We start from the raw sequence: 23,589 nt of genomic DNA, 5'->3' as shown, positions 1-23,589 counted from the left end.
CTTAAGCCCTTTACAAAGTTTTCTCAAGTGTGTTCCTGAGGGCAGAGGCAAGAGGTTGTTATGTCGCCAAATGACCAAATTTTGATCAACATTAGACTGACCTTTTAATTCCCCATTCGCTGCTGTAGTCCCGCCTTCAATCTTCTTCCCCCCCCCCCCCCCCTGTTAAATGTGAGGCATTGCTCCTGGACGCAATTTCCATCTCACACGAGAGATATCCACTTTTTCACCATTCACTATAAAATTATCTGATTTTACTATCAAATCATCGAATAAATGACCGTGACAAATTCTGCTATTATGCGTTAACTCAGTATCCTTCCGTGGAATAGATCTGGCCCATTTTTCAAACTGATTTCTATCCTTCACTGGCGAAACAAATCGCATATAGGCACAAAAGAGTACGACATGCTGAACTATTAAATTAATCAAGCCACATACGATAAATTCCTGAAGTACACAACACACAATGAACTGAGTTTAGGAACTGAAAGCGAAGAAAATTCAACTCATTCGCTGAAATATCTTGCACAGTAACGTCTCCCGCACTTTTCTATACCCGGCTTGCCAGAACAACGGGAGCACTTATTGGATACTGTAGGATATAATCGCGTGCAGTGCTTACAGTGGAGTAACCACAAACAACCATGCTATAATAGCCGAGTCCTCACACTTGGTCATATATTCGTCATTCTGGTGAGTTGTGGTCACAGTGCTTAAATACCTTCCTTTTAAAATAAAATAAAATTCAAACTTATTCTAACAATGCTTACATTTTCGGGTGATTAATTATTCCTGCTTTTGAAAATGAATTCGGTGGACGCTATTTTCAAAAGCGAACGCCTTTCTTTTGACAGCAGATTAGAAATGAAAAGGCTAGGACCTTCGAAACCCGATTTAAATATTACACAGGTTCAGAATCTTTGCAAAAGTAAATCGCACATCGTACAAGCATGCAGACTGGTTGTGTGGTAAAAAAATGCGTTCATTTGGTACACGAGTTTGGTTATGAATTCTCATTATTTCGCGTGGACATTAACTGGTATTACGGACCTAAAACTCATGAATGAGTTAAAAAACATAAATCTAGTGAAAAGCATATAAACAATAGTATTCAGTTCGCGATAACTGGTAAGATAGACATCAGGTGTCAGTTATATACAGTAGTGTGTACAGGTTGAAGATTAAACAGTTCAGTGAGGACGTATCGAAAAACCGTTACATACTGAGTAAAATGATCGGCTACATTAAGTTTTGTGGAAAATCTGAGTTCGCACTGCGAGGACACAATGAAACCAATTAATCCGATAATCCTGGAATTTTTCGTGGGTTGGGTAATTTAACTTGAAAATAGGTGCAAGGAGTATGGTATGAAACTTAGCCTTTCGAAGACTAAACTGATGTCAGTAGGTAAGAAATTCAGCAGAAATGAATGGCATACTGGTGATGCAAAGCTGGAACAGGTAGATAATTTCAAGTATTTAGGATGTGTGCTCTCTCAGGATGGTAATATAGTAAATTAGATTGAATCAAGGTGCAGTAAAGCTAATGCAGTGAGCTCGCAGTCGCGATCAAAAGTATTCTGTAAGAAGGAAATCAGCTCCCGGACGAAACTATCTTTACAATGGTCTGTTTTCAGACTAACTTTACTTTACGGGAGCGAAAGCTGGGTGGACTCAGGATACCTTATCCATAAGTTAGAAGTGAATGATTGCTGGTACAAACATGTAGGAACAATGGCAGGAGGGTACTCGGAATGGGGAGATAAAGGCTAAGTTAGGAATGAACTCGGTGGATGAAACTGTACGCATAAACCGGCTTCGGTGGTGGGGTCATGTGAGACGAATGGAGGAAGATAGGTTACCTAGGATAATAATGGACCCTGTTATGGGGGGTAAGAGAAGTAGAGGGAGACCAAGGCGACGATGTTTAGACTGTTTCGAACGATTTACAGATAAAAGGTATAGAACTAAATGACGCCACACCACTAGTTGCAAACACAGGATTGTGGCGACGTATGGTATATTCACAGAGGCTTGAAGACTGAACGCTGAAAGGCTAACGGTCTATAATGATGTATGTTATGTATGGGTAATTTAATGGTCAAGCTAGACTCTACTTTAAAGTGTCACATTGAAAAAAGCCAACAGTCGTGTTTTTCTGGGACTATCTAAAACTATACAGAACGAGCTTTTTTTTTTCTATTTGCTTTACGTCGCACCGACACAGATATGTCTTACGGCGACGATGGGATAGGAAAGGCCTAGGAATTGGAAGGAAGCGGCCGTGGCCTTAATTAAGGTACAGCCCCGGCATTTGCCTGGTGTGAAAATGGGAAACCACAGAAAACCATCTTCAGGGCTGCCGACAGTGGGGCTCGAACCCACTATCTCCCGATTACTGGACACTGGCCGCACATAAGCGACTGCAACTATCGAGCTTGGAGCTCCAACTTGAAACATGAACAATATTTCATCTTTACAAGTAGGCCTACTCTATTTAAAATAAGAATGTGTTAAAAAAAAATAGCAAGGGATTCGTGGAGAAAGCTGTAAAATACAAACCATCAAATATTTTTCAGCAGTTAAAGACACAAAAATAAGAAAAAGATGGGTAAGATTATGAACCGCAAGAATATAGCTTATCCAGATGTATATAACAATAATACAACAACGATAAATGAGAAAAAAGATTGAAAATATAATGTTTAAATAAAGATATAATAATGGTAAACTAAATCTGTGAAATGAATGATGCTTGTTGTTTTAAGGGGCCTAACATCGAAGGTCATCGGCCCACATGTGAAATTAATAGACATTTACTTAGCCAGTACATTAAAGTGGTGAGCATATACGATGGCTGTAAATAAAGCAGTGGCAATATTGATAGAACGCAATATTTAATGAACTAACAACTACAATCGCATTACATTCCTTCAATGAAGTCACCCGCAAAGTCTATTACCTGTTGCCAAATGTTGGGAAGCTGTTGGCAAGGCGTTCTCTGTTGATGACAGCGACGGAGTGCCCTGCTGTTGATAAACTTAACCATAATAGATATTTTATTGGATCCTGTATTGACTCGTCTGAATCTATTAAAGAAACTTTTGCAGTGTTATTTTGAGTCCACCTTGTCAATACACCTTACAGTGATAGAAAATTATTAATTTAACATACATGTTTCAGAAAAAATCATCCATTCCCTTCATCAGTGATGTCAGTTCAAGGAATGAAACATATAACACTACCTTTTGTTTTTTCTTACAAGAAGAAGAAGAAGAAGAAGAAGTATTGTATCCTAATTTCATTATATCAAAGAATAAAGAAACAAACAAAATATTATGAAAATGATCATTACATAAAATTTAAATTTTGTTGAACTGAATGAGAATACCTAAATAAATTTTTTAAGATCTTCAAGTTTTTCTTCTTTTTCTTCCTTAAATGATCAAACACTAGTTTGTACAATGGGTTCTCTTCTGTACTTCTTTCGTTTAAACTTGATTCAAGGTCTTTTTTTTTTTCTTTTTGCAAGATAAATTTCTAAACTTTCCAAAACATTCATGAATTTTCCCTTTCCATGTCATTAGAAATGTCTGTAAATTTATGATTCTTTTCAACCATATGCTCTCCCATTGCCAAATATCTTTTATGTTTGACTGCATTAACATGTTCTTTGTACCTTATAGCCAAACTTCTTCCAGACTGTCCTACGTATCGTTGTTTACATGTTTGGCACGTCAATTTGTAAATTCCCGATTTATTAAATATACATTTATTCTCTATTTTTTGAGGAGTCCAGATGCTTCTAAGGATAATTCCTGGACAGTCCATCGAAGGTCTACAGAAATAAAAACACTCATGATGTCAATCTGATCTTGAGGACTAGAGTGCAGTGCAAATCTACAGTCTCATTCTGATCCGTACGAAACACCTTGACCATTCATGCAAACGTCTTATGCGGTAATGCATTCTCACAACAGGCTTCACATAAATCTCAATAACATTCTGATGCATTTTAGCCACAAGTAATCTCAATTTGAATCCACAAACACTGATCACCTTTTGAAAACATGCTTTAAGCAGACCCTACACGGTCAGTAATACTGAGTCAATAATACTGACAGTACGCATCAATATTGTTGCGACATTACACGATCATTATTACTGTCAATATTTTGGTCAGTACTAGTACACTTGCTTACCATTGCGGTATTCTCACTTTACAAATAAAAAGTCCATAACCGTCAATACGGAATGAGATTTATAGCATGCAATTGCGATATTCTATCAAAATAGATCGTAAATGACGGGCATGTGTAGCTATCATATTAGCACTCTGCACGAAACGCAGTGTTAAACGTCAACGGTGGGTTAACGATTGCCTTAGAAAAAGAGAAGAGCATTCTCATATGAAGTTGTTTAGGGAAATACAATATACTGAAGCAGAAGATTATGACAGCTATCTCAGAATGAGTGAGGGTACTTTTGCGAAATTACCAGGAATGGTAGAGTCTTTTCTAATAAGGCGAAATGCAAACATGCGGACCTGTTTATCGGTGGCAAAGAGATTAGCGGTGACATTGAGATATCTTGCAACTGGTAGAAATTTTGAAGATTTAAAGTTTTCAGCTATAATGTCACTCTTTCCATCAGCACAGCAGTTGTGGACACGTGAAGTATTGTGTTACCGGTATGTTTATTCTGGCAGCATTTCATATAGCTCGATAAACTTTGCAATAGGCCTACTTGGCGGTTTCACAAGCACGTCTACTTGGCCTTGGTGAGAAACGCATTTGTCGCCCATCGCTGGTCCGTTATCACTGACAGAAATAATGACAAGCGCACTCACACGGTCAGTATAACTGTCAGTATCCCCACCACTCTATAGTACTGACGCCCGCAGATCAGTACTGGCCGCCATTCCATCATTCCAGTCCACACATGATCAGTATTACTGTCAATATTTTTCGGTACTGACAGTTTTATTGACCATGTAGGGTCTGCTTTAGAGCGGTGAAATCAATACCCTTCATTACAAGACCACTCCCAACTGGATGCCCAACAAATGCACCCTACACATTAACAACAATGCCATCTGACAACTCCCACATCCTATTTGCGCATGCCCGACCTCCTGCGAGTTTCTGGAGTACGTTGCCACTACTTAATTTACAGCCCTCCTATTAATACTGTATACACAAGAATAGTGTTACGAATAAAACAGTATCCATTTTCTTTCAGGATGACCCAATAAATGTACACCCACATACCGTATATATACACACATTATTCTAATCAGCCATGAACGGGCCACACTTACTAATTACTGTCTATTTACATGTATCTCTTGCTTATAGAGCAGCAGGCAGCCCTGTCTGTTGCTATTGACGTCAGAAAAGTTGGATGGCGCAGCCACGCGGTAGAATGTTGAAGTTGCAACATAGTGACTGGTGAGGTATATTTACATGGCGAAGCATTGACGTCGTGATGGAAACAGAAAGAAAATTGTCAAATTTGAGGAGGTACTGCTCTGTATATGGTTGCAAATCGTATAAAACGGATGCGAAATCTGTTCACTACTTTCCTGTACAAAAAGTTCAGAGAGAAAGATGGGTTTCCGCGCTGTCAATTGGAAAACGCGTTACGCGATACATGACAGTGTGCAGTCTGCATTCTCGAGAAGACGACTTCTTTCCACAGCGTAGGTAACGGTACTGTTTATTGTACTCATTGATAGTTATTATCTCTAATTTGTATTCACAAAGATTTAGCTACATCAAAAATACTGATAAACTTGTAGCCTAATACTTCTGTGCCGCACATAGAATGTAATCCGCTCTTTGTAAACTTCTTCATATGTGTAACAGCAGACAGTAAATTAACTATCTACATGTGAATAATATCTTTAACTGGTAGTAATTAAGCACTGAATTTAAATTGCCTATATAATACTTCTATCAATGAAAGAAAATATGTAGTATTTTGCCGTCATAAATTAGCTTTTTTTTGCTATTTGTTTTACGTTACACCGACACAGATACGTCTTATGGCGACGATGTGACGGCAAAGATCTAGGAATGGGAAGGAAGCCCCAGCATTTGCCTGGTGAGAAAATGGGATACCACGGAAAACCATCTTCAGGGCTGCCGATAGTGGGGTTCGAACCCACTATCTCCCGGATGCGAGCTCACAGCTGCACGCTCCTAACCGCACGGCCAACTCGCCCGGTCATCATAAATTAGAAGCCATAACCTAATTATTTGGTAGAATTGGACAAACCAAGTATTCTTCAACCCCAAACAGCTGTAGAGGTCTTACATTATAATTTTCCAACTTTGCTCTGCATATTCTGTAGGTAGTTATAATTTTTTTATAGTTATTATTGTCGGTTCTAAGTTCTAACTTTTGTGCTGATGGTAAAAATGGAGGAACATTTAAGTTTATGTGGGCTGTTCCAACACAAGCCTGTATAAAGCCTAGGATTTATTTGCTTTACAACATTTACTTAGTAGAATTATTATTTTCTTTCTTCCCCAAGATTACAGTTTACAAAACAGGTAACTCCCCCGCCACCTGGCTAAGAAATTACTCCATAACCTCTAATAGTGGAAAATTACAGTAGCTTAACTGTTAAGGTGAATTAGCGTGTCAGCGGTAACATTTCTCTGACAAACCCGCTTTACATATACAGTTGCACTTCACATTTTCACCCCCTTGTTCAAGACAACATTACCTTTGAATCGATGTGGGATGATTGTAAACACAACCAGTTTCATCTTCTGTTTCAAACTTTTTATCTACACATATCAAGTAATTACGCTTGAATATTTATTCCCCTTCCACTAATGGACGCATGAAATCTCCGACAACTCTCAACAGTTGCGCTTACGACACCAAAGACATTTTGAACACTTAATAAATCCTACAGACGCACACCCGATTACTGTCGTGTTTACATCCCGTCACTATCTCGCCGCCATATTGGAAACAGCTGACGGTAAGCTCCTCCCCCGTTTCGGACGTCAATTACCAGGGGATGGCTAATCCTTACTTTCACTTCCCCAACTCCTGTCACCTTATATAGCAGCTGTGTGTAGACTGCTGGATTTGAACCCAGGGCTACAGGCTATACAACACTGTTGATAACTTAACCATGATAGGTTAATATGGATTATTGATCCGTATTGACTAGTCTGAAATGTATTACAGAACTAATTAAAATAGGCCTACTTATATTTGATCCGCCTTGTCAATACACTTATTAATGAAAGAAAACCATTTATTTAACCATACATGTTTCGGGAAGTCAACCATTCCCTTCATCAGTGGTCAGTACAAAGAATAAAAACAACATGACACTATCTTTTGTTTTTCTAATAAAAAAGTTATGTTATTGATTTCATTGGTTCGGCTCCAGAGACAGTCCAGTAATTCACAGTCACATGCAGTGAACAACTAAACAGTATTCAACAGCAGGATGATACAACAGCAAATATTAACACTGGTCCAAATACCCTCACACTATCGGCTTCCCTTGCTGACTCACGGCGATCCTCAGTCCACAGAAACACACAGAACTCTCAGATAGTAAACAGTCTTCCGTTCTGCATACCATCTTCAATGCAGCTACTCTCTAAACACTCCAATACCAACAAGCATAGCTCCTTGTTCAGACCTTGATAGGACACTAGTGACAGTGAACACTTCAGTCGCCCTCAGCCCAGCCACCAAACCCCAACACACTGTCTCCACCACAGAGCTCAACACTGATTCAGAGTCCAGCACCAGCTCTAACTCCACCACAGAACCCAACACTGACTGACTGCCCACACTAGCCTCCCTTTTATACCTTGGGTGATGTGAACCAGAATATTCGCGAAGTGGCTAGAGGCAGAACATTCTCGTTGAATCTCCAAGAAACTCACAGGTGGCTAGCCGATGAAGTGCCAGCCATGTCCTTCAGGCCGGCTGGGAGCTCCCCAGTCAGCTGACTCACTAGTCCCTTCCAAGAAGTAACGAAAGGGGCTACAACATGGCTGGCAGATAACATTGCCCCCCTTCGAGAGCTCATCGTCCCGAACAGTTATCTTCTCAGCTGTTGCTCGGTGTGACGCCCATCGGTCTAGATGTACCACCCTCATCTTGGTAGCTAACATCATTTATTCCTCTCAGAACGTAGTAAGGACCTTTCAACATCCTCTAGATATTGAAAGACAAGCCTCCCTTCCTTACAGGGTTATGTTGCTATCATAGGTCATTCTCATGATTTCCGGTGGTGTCCACTCGTTGGTCGTACTGCGCCTTCAATCAGTCGCTCTCTATGCTCAAACTCCTCTCAATAGCAGGGCCTACATCCTTCGGTCTCCTTGCCAGATCCAGGTAGTACCTATCGGTCGGGGTAGGATGGTCCTCAGGACGGCTGAACCTTAAATCAACTGGAAGGCGCAGCTCTCTTTTATATGGTGTCCTCGCTGGAGTAGATCCTGTGGCTTCGTGCACTGTCCTGCGTTCCCATCAAGGCTTCAGTTCCCTTCAAACCCCACGGTGATCACTCAACAGAAAATTTCGTGTTCAGCCTCCCTCCTGAAACAGAACTTGCAGTCTTCTGGACGAGGTGGTTGGGACAGAGCGTCAACCTGCAGAGCATGATTTATCTCGAGACCCAAGTCAACCTTTTCCTGCCTGTCACCCTTCTTCTTATGGTCGTCCTCCGTTTTCTCCCAGTCGTCTTCAGTGTTCTTTCGGACGTTTTCCAGCATCTTCTGGCCAACCTTCTTCTGTCTTCTCCTGGTGGTCATCTGACTTCTTTTGGCCATCCTCCATCTTATTCCGGTCGTCTTCAGTCTTCTTTCAGCCATCTACCATCTTCCTTTGATCGTCCTCCGCCTTTCCCAGGCCGTCTTCACTTTTCCTTGCATCGTCTTCCGTATTCTTCACCTCCGCCTTTTCCACGCCTTCTTCTGTTTTCTTCTGGTCGTCTTCGGTCTTCTTCTGACAGTCTTTTATCCTTTAACATCCTCTCCTAGCTTTCTACTATCCTCTTATTGCTTCCTTCCATCTTCCTGTAACCTTCTTCCAACTTCTCCATCATCATCTGGCCTTCTTTCATCTCCTTTTGATTCTCTTCCAGCTTCTTCATCATATCGAATGCATTTAACTGAGCCTCCATATTCATGTGGCCTCTGGTCTCAACTGGGATGCAGTAATTAACACAAGATGAAAACTTAAAAGATTTAAATGGGTGTATTCACTATACACCAATGTTCTGGAATGTTCTTGACAGCAGTCAAAACCTGCAGTGTCTGGTCTGCTGATACACACTGATTACAATGAGGTGTCACACACAGGGTATATTCTAACTTCTGACACCAATTTGTTACGAAGAAAACAGTGTCTGTTCTAATCTAATCAGCCATGAATGGGCAACGCTTACTAACGACTGTCTATCTATAGTATTCTGCAGCAGGATGATACAACAGTGAATATTAACATACGTCCAATTACCTTCACGCTCACGACAGCAGCGTCCCTCACTCACACGCGGTGATCCTCCGTCCACAGAATCACAACAGTACTCTCAGGTAGTACACACTCTTCTGTTCCACATGCAGTCTTCAATACAGCTACTCTCTGGACACTCCGATAACAACGACCACAGCTCCTCGTTCAGACCTCGGTGGGACACTAGCGACAGCCAACAGCTCTGTTGCCCTCAGCCCAGCCACCGAACCCCAACACACTGCATCTCACACTGACTCCACCACTATAGAGCTCAACACTGACTGATTGTCCGTGGCTAGCATCCCTTTTTATAGCTCGGGTGATGTGAACCAGAACATTTGCAAGGTAGCTAGAGGTGAAACATTCTCGGTGAATCTCCAAAAAACTCACAGATAAGCCAGCCGACAAGAACAATACACAGAAATGCTCCCCACACCCTCCCAGCTGACAGGGAGCTCCCCAGTCGGCTGACTCACTAGTCCGTTTCAAGAAATTCCAAAAGGGGCTAGGAGAGGGCTGGGGCACATAACAGTATTTTACTGTGCAAATTATAATCTTGTGCCAAGCTAGATAAAGTTATCACTAAATATATTATGTTTTTTTTTCCTTTTCATCCACACCTCCACTGATGGTTATCAGCCTTAGTTCATTCAAAACAAAAGTATTCCGTGACAAAAGAAATCAATTCATGCAATAATCACCATCCTCAACTCCGAACCTTGAACACAGCTGAATTTTTAATCATTACTACTGTCCGTGTCCACCATTATTAGTGCTTCGGCTCCATGTGGAGTGACTGTCTTAAGCTTACTTCTCGCTGCCTTATCACGGGAGACGTGGTAGAGGCGGTCAACCTGTCTAGTTAAGAACTAGTTAGGGTAGGGGTGGAAAAGACCAGTGATTTGGACCAAGCAAAGGCGTACGCCCCCCAGGCTAGAGCTGCCACGATGCAGTGTTAGGCCTCGCAGTTTCCTATGGAAAACACCATTGGCCTGGACAAGATCACTGGTCTAAATTGGTTAGCGTAGAGGCGGCCAAAATCATTGGTCTGGATAGGTTAGGATAGGGGTGGACATGAACAGTGATTTCGTGACAAGTAAAAGGGGTCTGGGAGGCGTTAAGCCCCCAGGTTAGAGCCACTGCGAAGCGAGGTTAGGCCTCTAGATTCCTGTGGAAATACCATTGGCCTGGACATCACTGGTCTGGATTGGTTCGGGTAGGGGTGGGCAAAACCATTGATCTGGATAGGTTAGGGTAGGGGTGGATAAGAGCAGTTCTTTGGGGACAAGCAAAGGGGGTCGCACAGCAGCTATTCTTTTATAGGATTCGGCAGGAGGAAACAGCACTTCATGTGATATCTTGCCGAATCCTCGTCCAAAAGCTCCCACCGCCCTAGAACAGAGAGTGAATGAATTCCTTATCGCTGCCACAGCACTATACCCAGGCGCCAGGCGTGTTGACTTCGGGAAATTACTGGGAGGGGGCATGATTAACATAAACACGGGCATGTGAAATGAGGAACGACTATTAATGCAAACATTCCTGTACAATAACAATATTCACAAACAGAAAAAAAATCAGAATAACAGAGCTTGTTTCTAAAGTACATTTTTGAACCAGTCTTACGTACAAAGTTTTTCAATAATATGCATAATTAAACAGAAAAATAAAACTTGATTCATAAATATTTTGAAGGAATGTTTTATGTATGAAGATATAAAAAATAATCACAAGTAAAAAAATTAGAACTTGCTTCGTAAATGTCCTATTACTGTATGTTATACATTTCATGATACGAAACATGAAAAACTCTACCACCAGATGGACTGCCTGAACAGCCTCCATTGGGAAATGTAGTTCTCTGAAGGAATGCCTGCTTTCTAATCTCATTTTTTGGATATAAAACCATCTACTATCTTCTCCAGATTTAACACCTTAGCAGCCTCCGAAGACTACCAAACACCATGTTTTAAGGGGACTTAACATCTAGCAGGGGAAATGGGGGGGAGGAATTGGCACTCTGCCGTCCTAAGATCTTGCGGGAGGCGGGGGGTGGGGGAGAAAACGCCTTGACCCCCAAATCGGCGCCACTCCTGTACCCTCCTCTGCATTAAGGTAAGTTTGATATAAAATCATTCCTATCTTGTATTCAGCATTGCTTCCTTTATATGTCCTGTTTCTTTGTGTTTTTATTCTGTTGGGTTGGTAATACAGTTGACACAAATGATGTCATGTGTAACTGTATGTAGACCAATAGTAATGCAATTTTGTAGTTTAGCAATGGACAATGGCAAGTGCTCCTCTTCCTTAGTTTATAAAAGTAAATTTAGTTTATGAGCAGGATGGTGAGTTCCAGGACACCGCAATGAACACATCTCTCCTCTGAAAGGAATTCCAAGTAAGATTTGCTTAAATTCTAGTTCCTAATAATGCTACTAAGGTTGGTGAGTGCAGACAGAGCCGTATTTAGGCACGGGACTTATGGGCTCGAGACCAGGGTGGAATGCGCACACTTTCCTAGTACTCAAAAGTGAAAGCTCCCAACATGAATAATGGAATTTTCGTTCCACTTATGTGAAAGCTGTTGGTAAAATAATATTACAAATACCACCTCAACGAAGAAACACAGCCCCTCGGTTCTGCGTATGGGCATCAAGGTGACCTCAGCCTACAACTTAGTCAAGCGGGCGGCTGATCAACGCCATCTAGAGGCAACTGCGTAATCCTGAGTGAATCGAAAAGGCCGCTATTTACCAATAATACCAAGAAGTCCGTAAAAGTAAAAGCCATTTTTATTCATTTTGTAAGAGTTTTATTAAGTGTTTTCCATGTTACATACACAACATGGATAGTCAATGACAATTACGGTAGGCGGCGCAAATTATTGCAGATTAGCAGAAGAGAAGAAGAGGAGGGAAATTAAATTTTTCTCTCAAACACCAAAATTAGATGTATTTTTCCACAGAATCCAATCTATAATTCAAACAACTTCCTGTCATGAAACAACAAAAATTAAAATGATGGTACCGACACAGAAAAACTTTGATGAAAGTATGCCCACTTTTAGTAGTTTCCATTGGTCTGCTGTTAGAACTGTAAGTGAAAATAATGAAGACGATCTAGTACCAAAAGAAGGTATTTTTAAACAAAATTATTACCCTTTTTTTTGGCTTATGAATAATGTTGGTAGAGACTACTATGCTAAAAGTGGAGTGAAACTAGCAATTCCTGAAAAAAGTGCTGTTTGAAAGAAAGATTTTTTTAAGTGGAGAGATTATGAAACGTAAGTTTCTGGTTTATTCCTGCAGCCAGAGATCTATTTTTTTTTTTTTTTGTGCTCCTTGTAAACGTTGATTGAAAGCATCACATGAGAATTTCCACTCTCATCGTGAATATGTGTTAATGTTTTAAGAAGGGGTAGTGAACTGTGCAGAATTGACAGCCATCTGCTCTCAGTTGGAATTATTATTGTTATTATCTTTTAATGGTATTAATGGCTCCATGGCTAAATGGTTAGTGTGCTGGCCTTTGGTCCAGTGGGTCCCGGGTTAGATTCCCGGCCGGGTCGGGGATTTTAACCTTCATTGGTTAATTCCAATGGCTCGGGGGCTAGGAGTGTGTCGTCTTCAGCATTAGAATTCATCATAGGTAGGCAGGGCCCCATTCTCATAGACGCACAGGTCGCCTATGCGGCGTCAACTGCACTCGGCCTCTTCGGAGGCCACACGCCATCATTATAATGGTATTAATGATTGATATTTTACCTTAGAGGTACTCTATTGTATTATTTTATTCCTTATATAAAAATAATAGTAAGTGCAATTCTGACTTAACAAGTTTAAGGGGCGGGGGGAATTATATGAGCCCAGAGGCATAGCAGTAGTTAAATTCGGCCCTGAGTGCGGACAGTAATCTTACAAATTCTTGAAATTGGAAATAATGACATTACTAAGTAAACTCATGGACTTCAATCTTGTATGCAGGCTATAAAGGAAAATTTAAAAAATTACCAATTATTGCAGTGACATACATAACCATTGAACTCGGCAAAGTTATAAATTAGATATGGTACCATACAGTACACTATATTCTGGCTACATTTAAGCTAATCCCATAATTTGTATGACCAGAACCAGAACCATTTAGGAATTAGTTTTTCCAATTAACTACCAATAGAAGCACACCAGTGTCCGTATCCTAGGTTCAAAAATATGAAAAATTAACATTACACTTATCATATAAAAAAAAAAGAATGGTTGTTAAAAGTAATTTCATTCATGTGACAAAAAGAATCATAAATATTGGAGTGATGTTTCCCTTTCTACGTCTTTTCAACAAATAACGGTTGTTTTAATTGCTGTAATAGTATAACATAAGATTTCACAGTCTATTAAATGTATTTATGTACGTCTTCTTTTACAATTTGTTTTACGTCGCATCGACAAAGACGGGGCGACGATGGGATAGGCAAGGGACATCCCCGGCATTTGCCTGCTGTGAAAATGGCAAACAACGGCAAACCACGTTCAGGGCTGCCGACAGTGGGAACGAACCCACAATCTCCGGAATGCAAGCCCACAGCGGCGCGCTCCACTCACCGCAGGACTAACTCGCTTGGTCATGTACGTCTAATAAAACTATATTATACGACAGTAACTTTCTTAACATGAGCATTTCGGGCGATGGTGAATATTATCATCCCGGCGTGCACTTCAACAATCAATTACATAGTCCAATAAGCATAACAATGCGGACATTCAACACGCGCTCTTCCATATGACGCACCTGCAACTTTGTCCTAGAAAATAAAACCCAATGATTATACTGTATATGCAAAAACGCTGAATATATTGGAAAACTACAAATGAGAAACCATTGTAAACATCATGCAAACAGGCTGGATCTTTGCTCCATATGTTTCCACTTTTTACACACCAATTTCAACCAACAAATTCACTGTAAAAACAAGTGAAAGCAACAAGAAATAATTAAACACAATATGTTTTCTCACCGGAGCGGTATAACTAATGACAATTAAATCAAGTAGACTTTATTAATACCTAACAGTCTGTTATAACCTGTCCTTCACAAATACCCTCCGTATTGTCATAAATCGAATGGACAATATCCATTACGAATTAGAATTGATGCATTAACTTTAAATGTATATTTTTATCCTGACATATTGCTTTTATGCTGAAATGGAACTATTGACAAGTCAGGTTATTACAATGTCAAATTCTTCCTTACATTTTGAATGTGCCATGACATGACCGCGGAAGACAACACTCAAAGATCACATATCGCAGCAGAAAAAACGAAAACACAGCCCTCTAAACACACACCAAGAGATGCTACTGACCTTCAAGCCCTTGACCACGCCAAGCCATCAACCTTAACGACCGATTAGGCCATCATATAAGCAGCCATTTTCATGGCAGGATCACATTTGTTTACAAATAACTCACCTCGAACTGCCAATGTGCAGCTTGCAGCAGCTGTTTAGCTTGCTCCCTAGCACAACCTGCCGCTAAAACGAATTGATTAATCATCACTTGCTCTCGCAACGAGTCCATCTTTTATAAATATAGTACAAAATATCACACCGGATCACAACAAACCACACGACTTGTTTTCAAAACTACTCATCCCCCAGTCATGAATGACGTCAGATTCTGTACTACGATTGGCTGGAGGTAGTGTGCTGTTCCATGCATATTACATTATCCCCACAGAGTTCCTTGTTATTGCTATTCCATAATGAAATCTACCTCCCTCAAATGAAATTCCGGAAATCGGGTCAAACACGGAAAACGTAAATAAACAGTGTTGCCATATGATACAAAGATGAAGACTGCTGCCAATGATGAGTTGAACAGGATGACAGGATTTCGTATAGCTATCCAAGCAAAGAGTTCTTTCGAGAATATTGAATATGATAGTTCTCGAAGAACTTTCCATACCGTTAATAGTGACGTTCTTTCATGATGAATGTACGTCCTTGCTTCGATTACATACAATGAACTACAGTATGTGATCGGAATGGGGAATAGCGCCGGATCCAAATATGTATACGCTATTTCAAAGATGCTCTGTGAATATTGAACTAGATATATGTTCGCATAAATCACAAAAAATATCCTCTTTCAAATCATACCAAGTTTTGGAAGCGAAAGAGTTAAGCACGGTACCGGTATAGGCCTGCCGTATAATTACAATCCATTTTTCCACCCTGATTGTCTATTTAAAGAAACAATTAGGCTCGAAGGACTCCCGATACCTTGAACAATGAGGATCTTACGAACACACAAGGTCAGGGCCATGAAAAGGAAAGTTTAAGGGATAAATGGAAGACATGCTATTGTACATGGCTTCATCACGCTTCTTAAATTACACAAGGCTGGAACGCTGTGATTACCGTATTCGCGTTACAAAGCTCTCCAGCAAGGTCAATCTGTACTGGGGTAGGGGCGGTAGAGGACATACAGATTATCCTCTGCCTGTCGTACGAGGCTCTCAACTTCGGAGCGTGCGTTGGCGAACACGAGGCTACGAGCCGAGTCTGGTGTTTTTTTCCACTTATTTGTGCCACTCTTGTACCTAATTTTGATCTTTCCTATCTGACCCTTTTAGTCAACATTTGTTCTCTTTCGACCCCAACGGGAGTCTTGCATTTTCACGTCCTTGTTGGCCCTTCCGTTTCTTTTGTCGATACCTTCCTTTTTTTCTTTCTGATTAGTGTTAAGGGAGGATGGTTGCCCGGTTGTATTTCCTCTTTCAAAATCAATATCCCCTGCCTATCGTAAGAGGTGATTAAAGGGAGAACCCCAAGTAGCTCTCAACTTATAATCCCACTGTAAATGGGGAATGCCAGTCTCCTCACTTACATTGTTCCTACCTACCTCCCTTGATGAACTTTTGTTCTCTTCCGACGCTGTGATGTTTGTGATGTCTAGGGCATCTTTCAATTTTTACATCCTTCCCTTCTTTTGCTGATATGTTCATTCTTCGAAGGATCGGAGTTCTTCCTTTCTACCCTCTGATTAGTGTCACAGGAAGATGGCTGACCAGTTGTACTTCCTCTTAAAACAGAGGATGGTTGCCTGGTTATACTTCCTCTTAAAACAATAACCACTACCACCACCACCACCACCACCACCACCTCTTAAAACAATAATCATCATAATCAGCAGCTCTCAACATTGAAGCATAGGTTGGCGACCATAAGGCCCCTGTTTGAGTCTGGTATTGCATACACTAACTTGTGTCAAGCTCCTCACTTTCATCTTTCCTATACAACCACCCTTTGTCAATTCTTGTTCTTTTCCAGTACCGACTATTAGATTTGTGAGGCCCACCTTCTTTCTTCAAAGGGTTGGTTTGTTTTCTATTTTTCATCTGATCCTCTAAAACACAATAATTATGCCCACCACCACCACCACCACCACCACAAATTCTCAACTTGTGGGAATGGGTTGATGACCATAGGAACCCCTAGCTGATTCTGGCATTACTTTCATTTACTTGCGATAGATTCCTCACTTTCATCTTTCCTACCCAAACTCCATCAACTCTTGTCCTATTCTGACCCCAACAGTATTACGTTTGTGAGGTTTAGGATGTGTTTCATTACATGCACTTTGTGGCCCTTGCCTTTCTTTCTCCAATACTATCACTCTTCAGAGGGTTGGACGTCTTCAAATTTTTTAATTCACTGATCAGTGATGTTAATTCACAGGCCTACCAAGCATCACCTTGCGGGTGAAGGTGGTAGATTAACAGCCACAGTATCTCCTGCCTGTCATAAGAGAGGCAATTAAATGTGCCCCCAGGGGTTCTTAAAGTGGGAATGTGGGTTGGCGACCATGGGGCCCTTAGCTGTGTCCTGAAATTGCTTCCACTTATTTGTGCCAGGCTCATCATCTATCCTATCGGACCTCCCTTGGTCAACTCTTGTCTCTTGTTCTTTTCCAACCCTGATGATAATAGGTATCGAGGCCTAGAGAGTCTTTCATTTTCACGTCCTTCATGGTTTAAAGCGGCTTACCATGAGCATTTGCTGAGTAGATCCCGCTGATTAGTTGGCTGATTGTTGAACGAATGAAGGAATAACGGATTTCTGTAGTTATGTCATTAGGTGTACTTATTTTGTGTATTTTTGAATAAAGGATTCTATTATTATTCATATTTTATTACTATTGTTATTGCTATTAATATTATTTGTACTTATTATAAGTTATATAGATGTATACCTACCCTTCTAGTGGTTAAATGGAACTGGATACAGTTATTCATACCTTTTCAGGAACAAGTGGAGTGTGCCCTGCCAGTGGAACTTGTGAAAATATAAGTAGGGAATTCAATTTCAGGCAGTACTTAGAGGACAGTACAGTACATTACATTGCAGATGAAAGCAATAGGTATGCCAGTACTGATCTAGACTTTTTACGGACCAACTTGCATGAAATACGTGTGTTTATTGCTCTTTGCATTCTAATGGGATTAGCACAGCAGCCTACAATTCACAGTTACTGGTGCAAAGACATAAGTTCCACTTTGTCTGGAACATTTCCATTCATACACAGAACTTCTAAGGTAAGATTGTGGAAAATTTAAGATCTTATATGGCATGGTTCATGTTTTAATTCTACTTATTATTCAGTTAGTGTATTGGGATGAATTAATTGTGTGGCATTTCTGAATAATATAAAACAGGTCCCATTATAATATTTGCAGAACAACACCCACAGTACTGTTTTAACTGGAAGCATACAACGCCAAGGCTGCATACTTAGCAATGTCAAGTTGAGATGCATAAGAGTTAACTTCCCTGACACCTGCAGAACCCCTATTTCCTCCTCCCTTCTTTCCCTCACACTACCCTTTTCCACCTTTTTCCTATTCTCCACTCTCCGTTTCCCTTTACTAGAGTCCTCTTTCCTCTTGTCCCGCCCCTCCTCTGTAATACTTCCCTGATCACCATTCTCCCTCTACTAATGTACCGATTCCTTACCAATACCTCTCCTGGACCCACTCCCTGAGGAAAAACCCTAGCCCTCATTTTCCTTACCCTTAAATTAGTCCACCTGTCTTCCACAACTTCTCCCCTTCCTTCCCCTCCCTCTTAATCCTGTACCTTGATTGAGAGAGGTCTATCTTCATTCCTGTCCTCCCTTACAAGTCGAATTATCTCCCTGAAACTCGTTATCTCTTCCCTCACCTTCCTTAGTTCCCACTCACACTCACAGGCCTTACACTTGCCCATTTCAGCCATTCTTTTATCTCTTCAAAGAAATGTAAAGTAATATGGAAATATCAACACAACTAAAATAGAAGTATATATGCATGAGGAAGGAAATAATGTATACTACACGAAGTATTCACAACAGTTAAGTAATCAGGAAACCAGCTGATAAAATAACTACACTACAATTATTCTACTGAGACATATCCTAATTATAAAATACTAGGAATAAAAGGATAACTACAGAAATGTGCAGTTACACTAAATATGTATAGACAGATGATTATTATTATTATTATTATTATTATTATTATTATTATTATTATTATTACTACTACTACTACTACTACTACTACTACTACTACTACTACTACTACTACTACTACAGGGAGCATAATTTAAGGCTTCACACTTCTGCTCACAGGCTGCAAGAATTTCCAAGCAAATGCCATATGGTTTGTATCAAGCTTGATGTGATAAGTCTTGACAGTTGATGTGGCAGTTCACTAGTGACTATTGCACTTTTTTTGTTGTTGTTGCTAGTTGCTTTACGTTGCACCAACACAGATAGGTCTTATGGTGATGATGGGACAGGAAAGGCCTAGAAATGGGAAGGAAGCGACCATGGCCTTAATTAAGGTACGGCCCCAGCATTTGCCTGGTGTGAAAATGGGAAACCACGGAAAACCATCTTCAGGGCTGCCAACAGTGGGGTTCGAACCTCCCGGATGCAAGCTCACAGCTGCATGCTTCTAACCACACGGCCAACTCGCCTGGTATATTGCACTTTTAATGTGTGTTGTGAGGTAATTATCATGACAGTCAAATAAGCTACAGTGCAGAGAACATTTTTAGTCAAGTGTTATTTGCACAAGAAGAAGAAACCAATTTAAAAGTTTGTGTGAAAATTCTGTAGACAGTTTCCCGGTTTTACAGTACCATTGAAAGTTACATGCAACAACTCGTTCAGAAGTCACGTTGTACTAATAAGAAAAACAACAAAGAAGAGCAGTTCTCACACAGGAGAAGAAGATGTACACAAGTCAGCCCACGTAAGTCGCTCTGGAGAGTAGCTCATGAAATTGGTATTTCACATTCATTAGCATGTAATGCAACAAAATTGTTACATTTACAATCTTACCAGGCTCATTCAGTCCATAACATACTACAGCCTACAGATTTCATTACAAGAATAAGATTTGCAAATTGGCTAATGAATAGAGCCCACAAGGTATTATGGATCTGAACTTTCTTTTTCAGCAATTGGCTAATGAATAGAGTCCACAAGGTATTATGGATATGAACTTTCTTTTTGAGTGACGAAGCATACTTTCATTTGAGTGGATAGGTCAATTCACAGAACAATAGGATATGGGAAACACAGAACCCGCAGAGAACTCTGCACGATAAATTATCGGTCCGATATTTTTTTTTTAAGGACAAGCCCGCCCAGTGGCCATGATCATTAAGGTGGTGAAGTCTAAATGGTCTGATATCCGAGGTTAGCCGGTTCGAGTCCCGTTGGTCGAAAAAAATTTTACCATCAGAATGTTGGCCGGCAGGGGATGGGGACATTAAGCATTGAGCAGACCCCTTGGTGCTATTCAACTGGAGTAGGCTACATGCCGGCACTGGGTTTCACCCTCTTCCTTCCTAGTGCCATATATCACGTCATTGATTTCATCTCATTAACTCCTCTGATGAAATTGACGTCAGGAAGGGCAACCGGTCATAAAAATCCACCACGACAGATTCATCTCACCTCACCTCACACCCGACCCCATACAGAAACGGGACAAGGGTTGGACAAACAAACAAACAAACAAACAAACAAACAAACAAACAAACAAACAAACAAACATTTTTTTAGGACAAGATTACTTCCAACCATTATATTCACAACATTCTCGAACCATCTTTTGCTAAACTGACTGAAGAAGAAAAATTGTATGGCTATTTCGAGCAGGATGGTGCAAAGTTCCATACGGTGCATGGCTCCATGCAACAGTTGTAGGATATATTTGATGATGAACAGATCATTAGTAAAGGCTTATGCCCCCTTGTTTGCCTGATTTAAGCACCTGTGACTTTTATCTATGGGGAAATCTCAAAAAAAAAAGTTTACAGAAATAATCTTCAAACTACAGAAGAATTAAAAATCAACATTCGGAACAATGTGCATTCCACCAGGGTCCATGAAGAGCAAATTTTTTTTCAAAATCTCATTACAAGATGTGAAGCCTTCATTGCAGCTCAAGGAGATCACTTTCAACATCTTCTGTAAATACTGGTGAGTTCAGTTTCATTTAATAGTTTCTTTATTTATTATTATTTTATTTTTTTTAGTTCTGTTTGGGCCTGCTACGGACCACGTGGTTTTTATCTCTAGCAGCTTTCTTCTTTGACCAGTACTCCTTCATTCTTGCACTGTGAATGCCTTTTCGCTCCTGAGTCCATTTCACACCTCCTCCCGGATGTACTGTTTTTTCTGTTAGTGACTGGAGAGAGTTTGATGTTCTGATCAGCGTTCTGTACCTATTCCTGTCATAAATTTCACTGGGAGCAATGTCCAATTCTTGAAGGTCTTTACTGACGAGTCTTGCCCACTTGGCGTTACTCGCTTTCCCTCTAGAGATGGTGTGGAAGATTCTGGAGGTGAGCCTCTGATTGTCCATTCTCATGACATGACCGTAGAAGTTCAATCTCCTCTTCCTCCATAGATGTTGTAATGCTCTCCAATTGTTGGTACAGTTCGTTGTTGTGCCTGATTCTGTACTTGCCTTCTTTAATAGGGCCCATGATTTTTCTCAGGATCTTCCTTTCCTTCAGCTCCAGTTTTCTAAGTTGCCCTTTTCTTACCATGTTTAGGCATTCTGAGGCGTATAGTACTGACGGTCTCACTACAGTAGTGTAATGCCTGATTTTGAGGTTAAGGGAGAGGGATTTGGATTTGTACATACTCTTACATAGGTGGTAGGCATTTTCCAATTTGATGCATCTGCTGTTCATGGCCTGATCTTCATTCATGTTTGGGGTTATCCATTCTCCTAGGTATTTGAAGGAGTTAATCCTTTGTACTGTTTTGTCCCCCAGTGGGATTGATTTGGGTGCATCTTTGATGTTGGTGATAAACTGTGTTTTGTTGATGGCGATCTTCAGCCCTACTTTAGCTGCTATGTGGTCGAGAGAGGATAGTTGCTGGATAGCTTCCTCCACACTGGATGCCAGGAGTGTAAGGTCATCTGTGAAGGCTAAACAGTTGACTGTTAACTTGTCTTTCTTGTAGCCAATTCTCAATCCAGAGTCATCCTTTAGCATTTTCGTCCACTCACGAATGACTTTTTCAAGTAGGCAATTAAAGAAGATTGGAGATAGGCCATCCCCTTGTCTAACACCTGTTTTGATCTAAAATCTCTGGGACAGTTCCCCTCTGAATTTGATTCTGGCTGTAGTGTTGGTAAGAGTTGCTATCACTAGATTCAAGGTTTTCTTATCTAGTCCCAGTTCAGCAAGTGCCTGGAAGAGTGACTCTCTATCTACTATTTATTTATTTGTCCTGAGCATGTACAGGGTGTATCTAAATTATACTGACAAAAGAATCAGGGATGATCTTTGTGTTATATAAAGAACGATGGCGCAATTGGATCGGCGGAGAAAATTTTTCTTTTCGAGAAAATGATGTTACTTTGTTACTTTTGGGCGAGCAATTCAAATTGATGAACTCATTGTATTTGCTGTGCTAGAGCGCAAACTGCTACTCATTGCTGTGCTTCAGAGAACGCATGGGAAGTGGGGTGTATGATAGACGGTGACAGAGATAATGCTCCGTGCGAATGCACAAGTTTCTCCTTCGTTTAGCGCAGTTATTTCCCAGCCCCAGCACTATTGGCCACTAAGTTTGCTGTATAAATTACTGTAGTGAGAATGGCTCTGTTTCAGTACAACAATGAAGAAATGGCTGATATGCACCTGGTTTATGGTGCAGCAAACGACAACAAGAGAGAAGCTGCACACATTTATAGCGTTTGTCGCCCTAACAGCTGCCAACCTCATCATTCAACCTTTATGTCCATTGGAAGGCGACTGCGTGAAGGAGGGTGGAGGAAATTGAAGCGTGCAGCCAAATAAGGGTCTACTATCAAAGGGTAGAGAAGGGTCCACCTATTCAATACCATTAATGATATTGAGTAGATGCACCCTTATAAGCTATACATTTCATTTTTTGTTCCGTATTGAAGTGCAATTTTAATAAATAAATTGACGAGAGGGTCCACCTTTTCAATACAGTATATCAAGTAAGTGATATTACATCAGTCCTGGGACTAGTTTCAGCCACTTAGTGGTCATCTTCAGCCAAATAAAATTTGACAGATTATGTGATAACTAAAACATATGTATAACAGACAAAGACAATGTTGCAGGAATGATTATATCATTTTTAACAAAATTTATGGTTATGATCTTCTTGTCATGATATGATGTCTTTAAGTTCACTTAGGACCTCAGGCAAAGAAGTAAATCTGAAAATGTAGAAATAACTTTTTTTTGGACAAGATATGTGGATGACACTCTTGTGATCATGAACGAAAGTGCAACTGACGCCATCACCACTCTATCCAACCTTAATCATATTGACCCACATACCAAGTTTACACCAGAATCAGAAAATGATAAAAAACTCAATTATTTAGATCTAACAATCATCAGACAACCTGGTTCATTGAGCTACAAGATTTTTTAGAAAACCAATGCAAACCATCAAGATTCCATACACATTCATGTCCATAAATGTGCAGCATACCATAGTATGGTACACCACGCTTTTAGCATCCCGCTGTCTAA

The 23,589-nt window shown here is 40.4% G+C and overlaps 1 protein-coding gene across 1 annotated transcript in view; it reads right to left on the bottom strand.

Moving 5' to 3' along the window:
• The window catches only part of LOC136857107 (UBA-like domain-containing protein 2-A), a 201,655-nt gene extending 186,503 nt beyond the window's left edge, over positions 1-15,152 (bottom strand). Inside the window, exon 1 of the mRNA XM_067135505.2 lies at positions 14,972-15,152. Within this exon, the coding sequence (XP_066991606.2) occupies positions 14,972-15,079 (108 nt within the window). The 5' untranslated portion in view covers positions 15,080-15,152. The remainder of the gene's footprint in view (positions 1-14,971) is intronic.
• Positions 15,153-23,589: the final 8,437 nt, after the last annotated feature.

Source organism: Anabrus simplex, chromosome 1 (genome assembly GCF_040414725.1).
Source record: "Anabrus simplex isolate iqAnaSimp1 chromosome 1, ASM4041472v1, whole genome shotgun sequence".
Taxonomy (NCBI): domain Eukaryota; kingdom Metazoa; phylum Arthropoda; class Insecta; order Orthoptera; family Tettigoniidae; genus Anabrus; species Anabrus simplex.
This window is presented reverse-complemented; position numbering and strand designations above follow the sequence as displayed.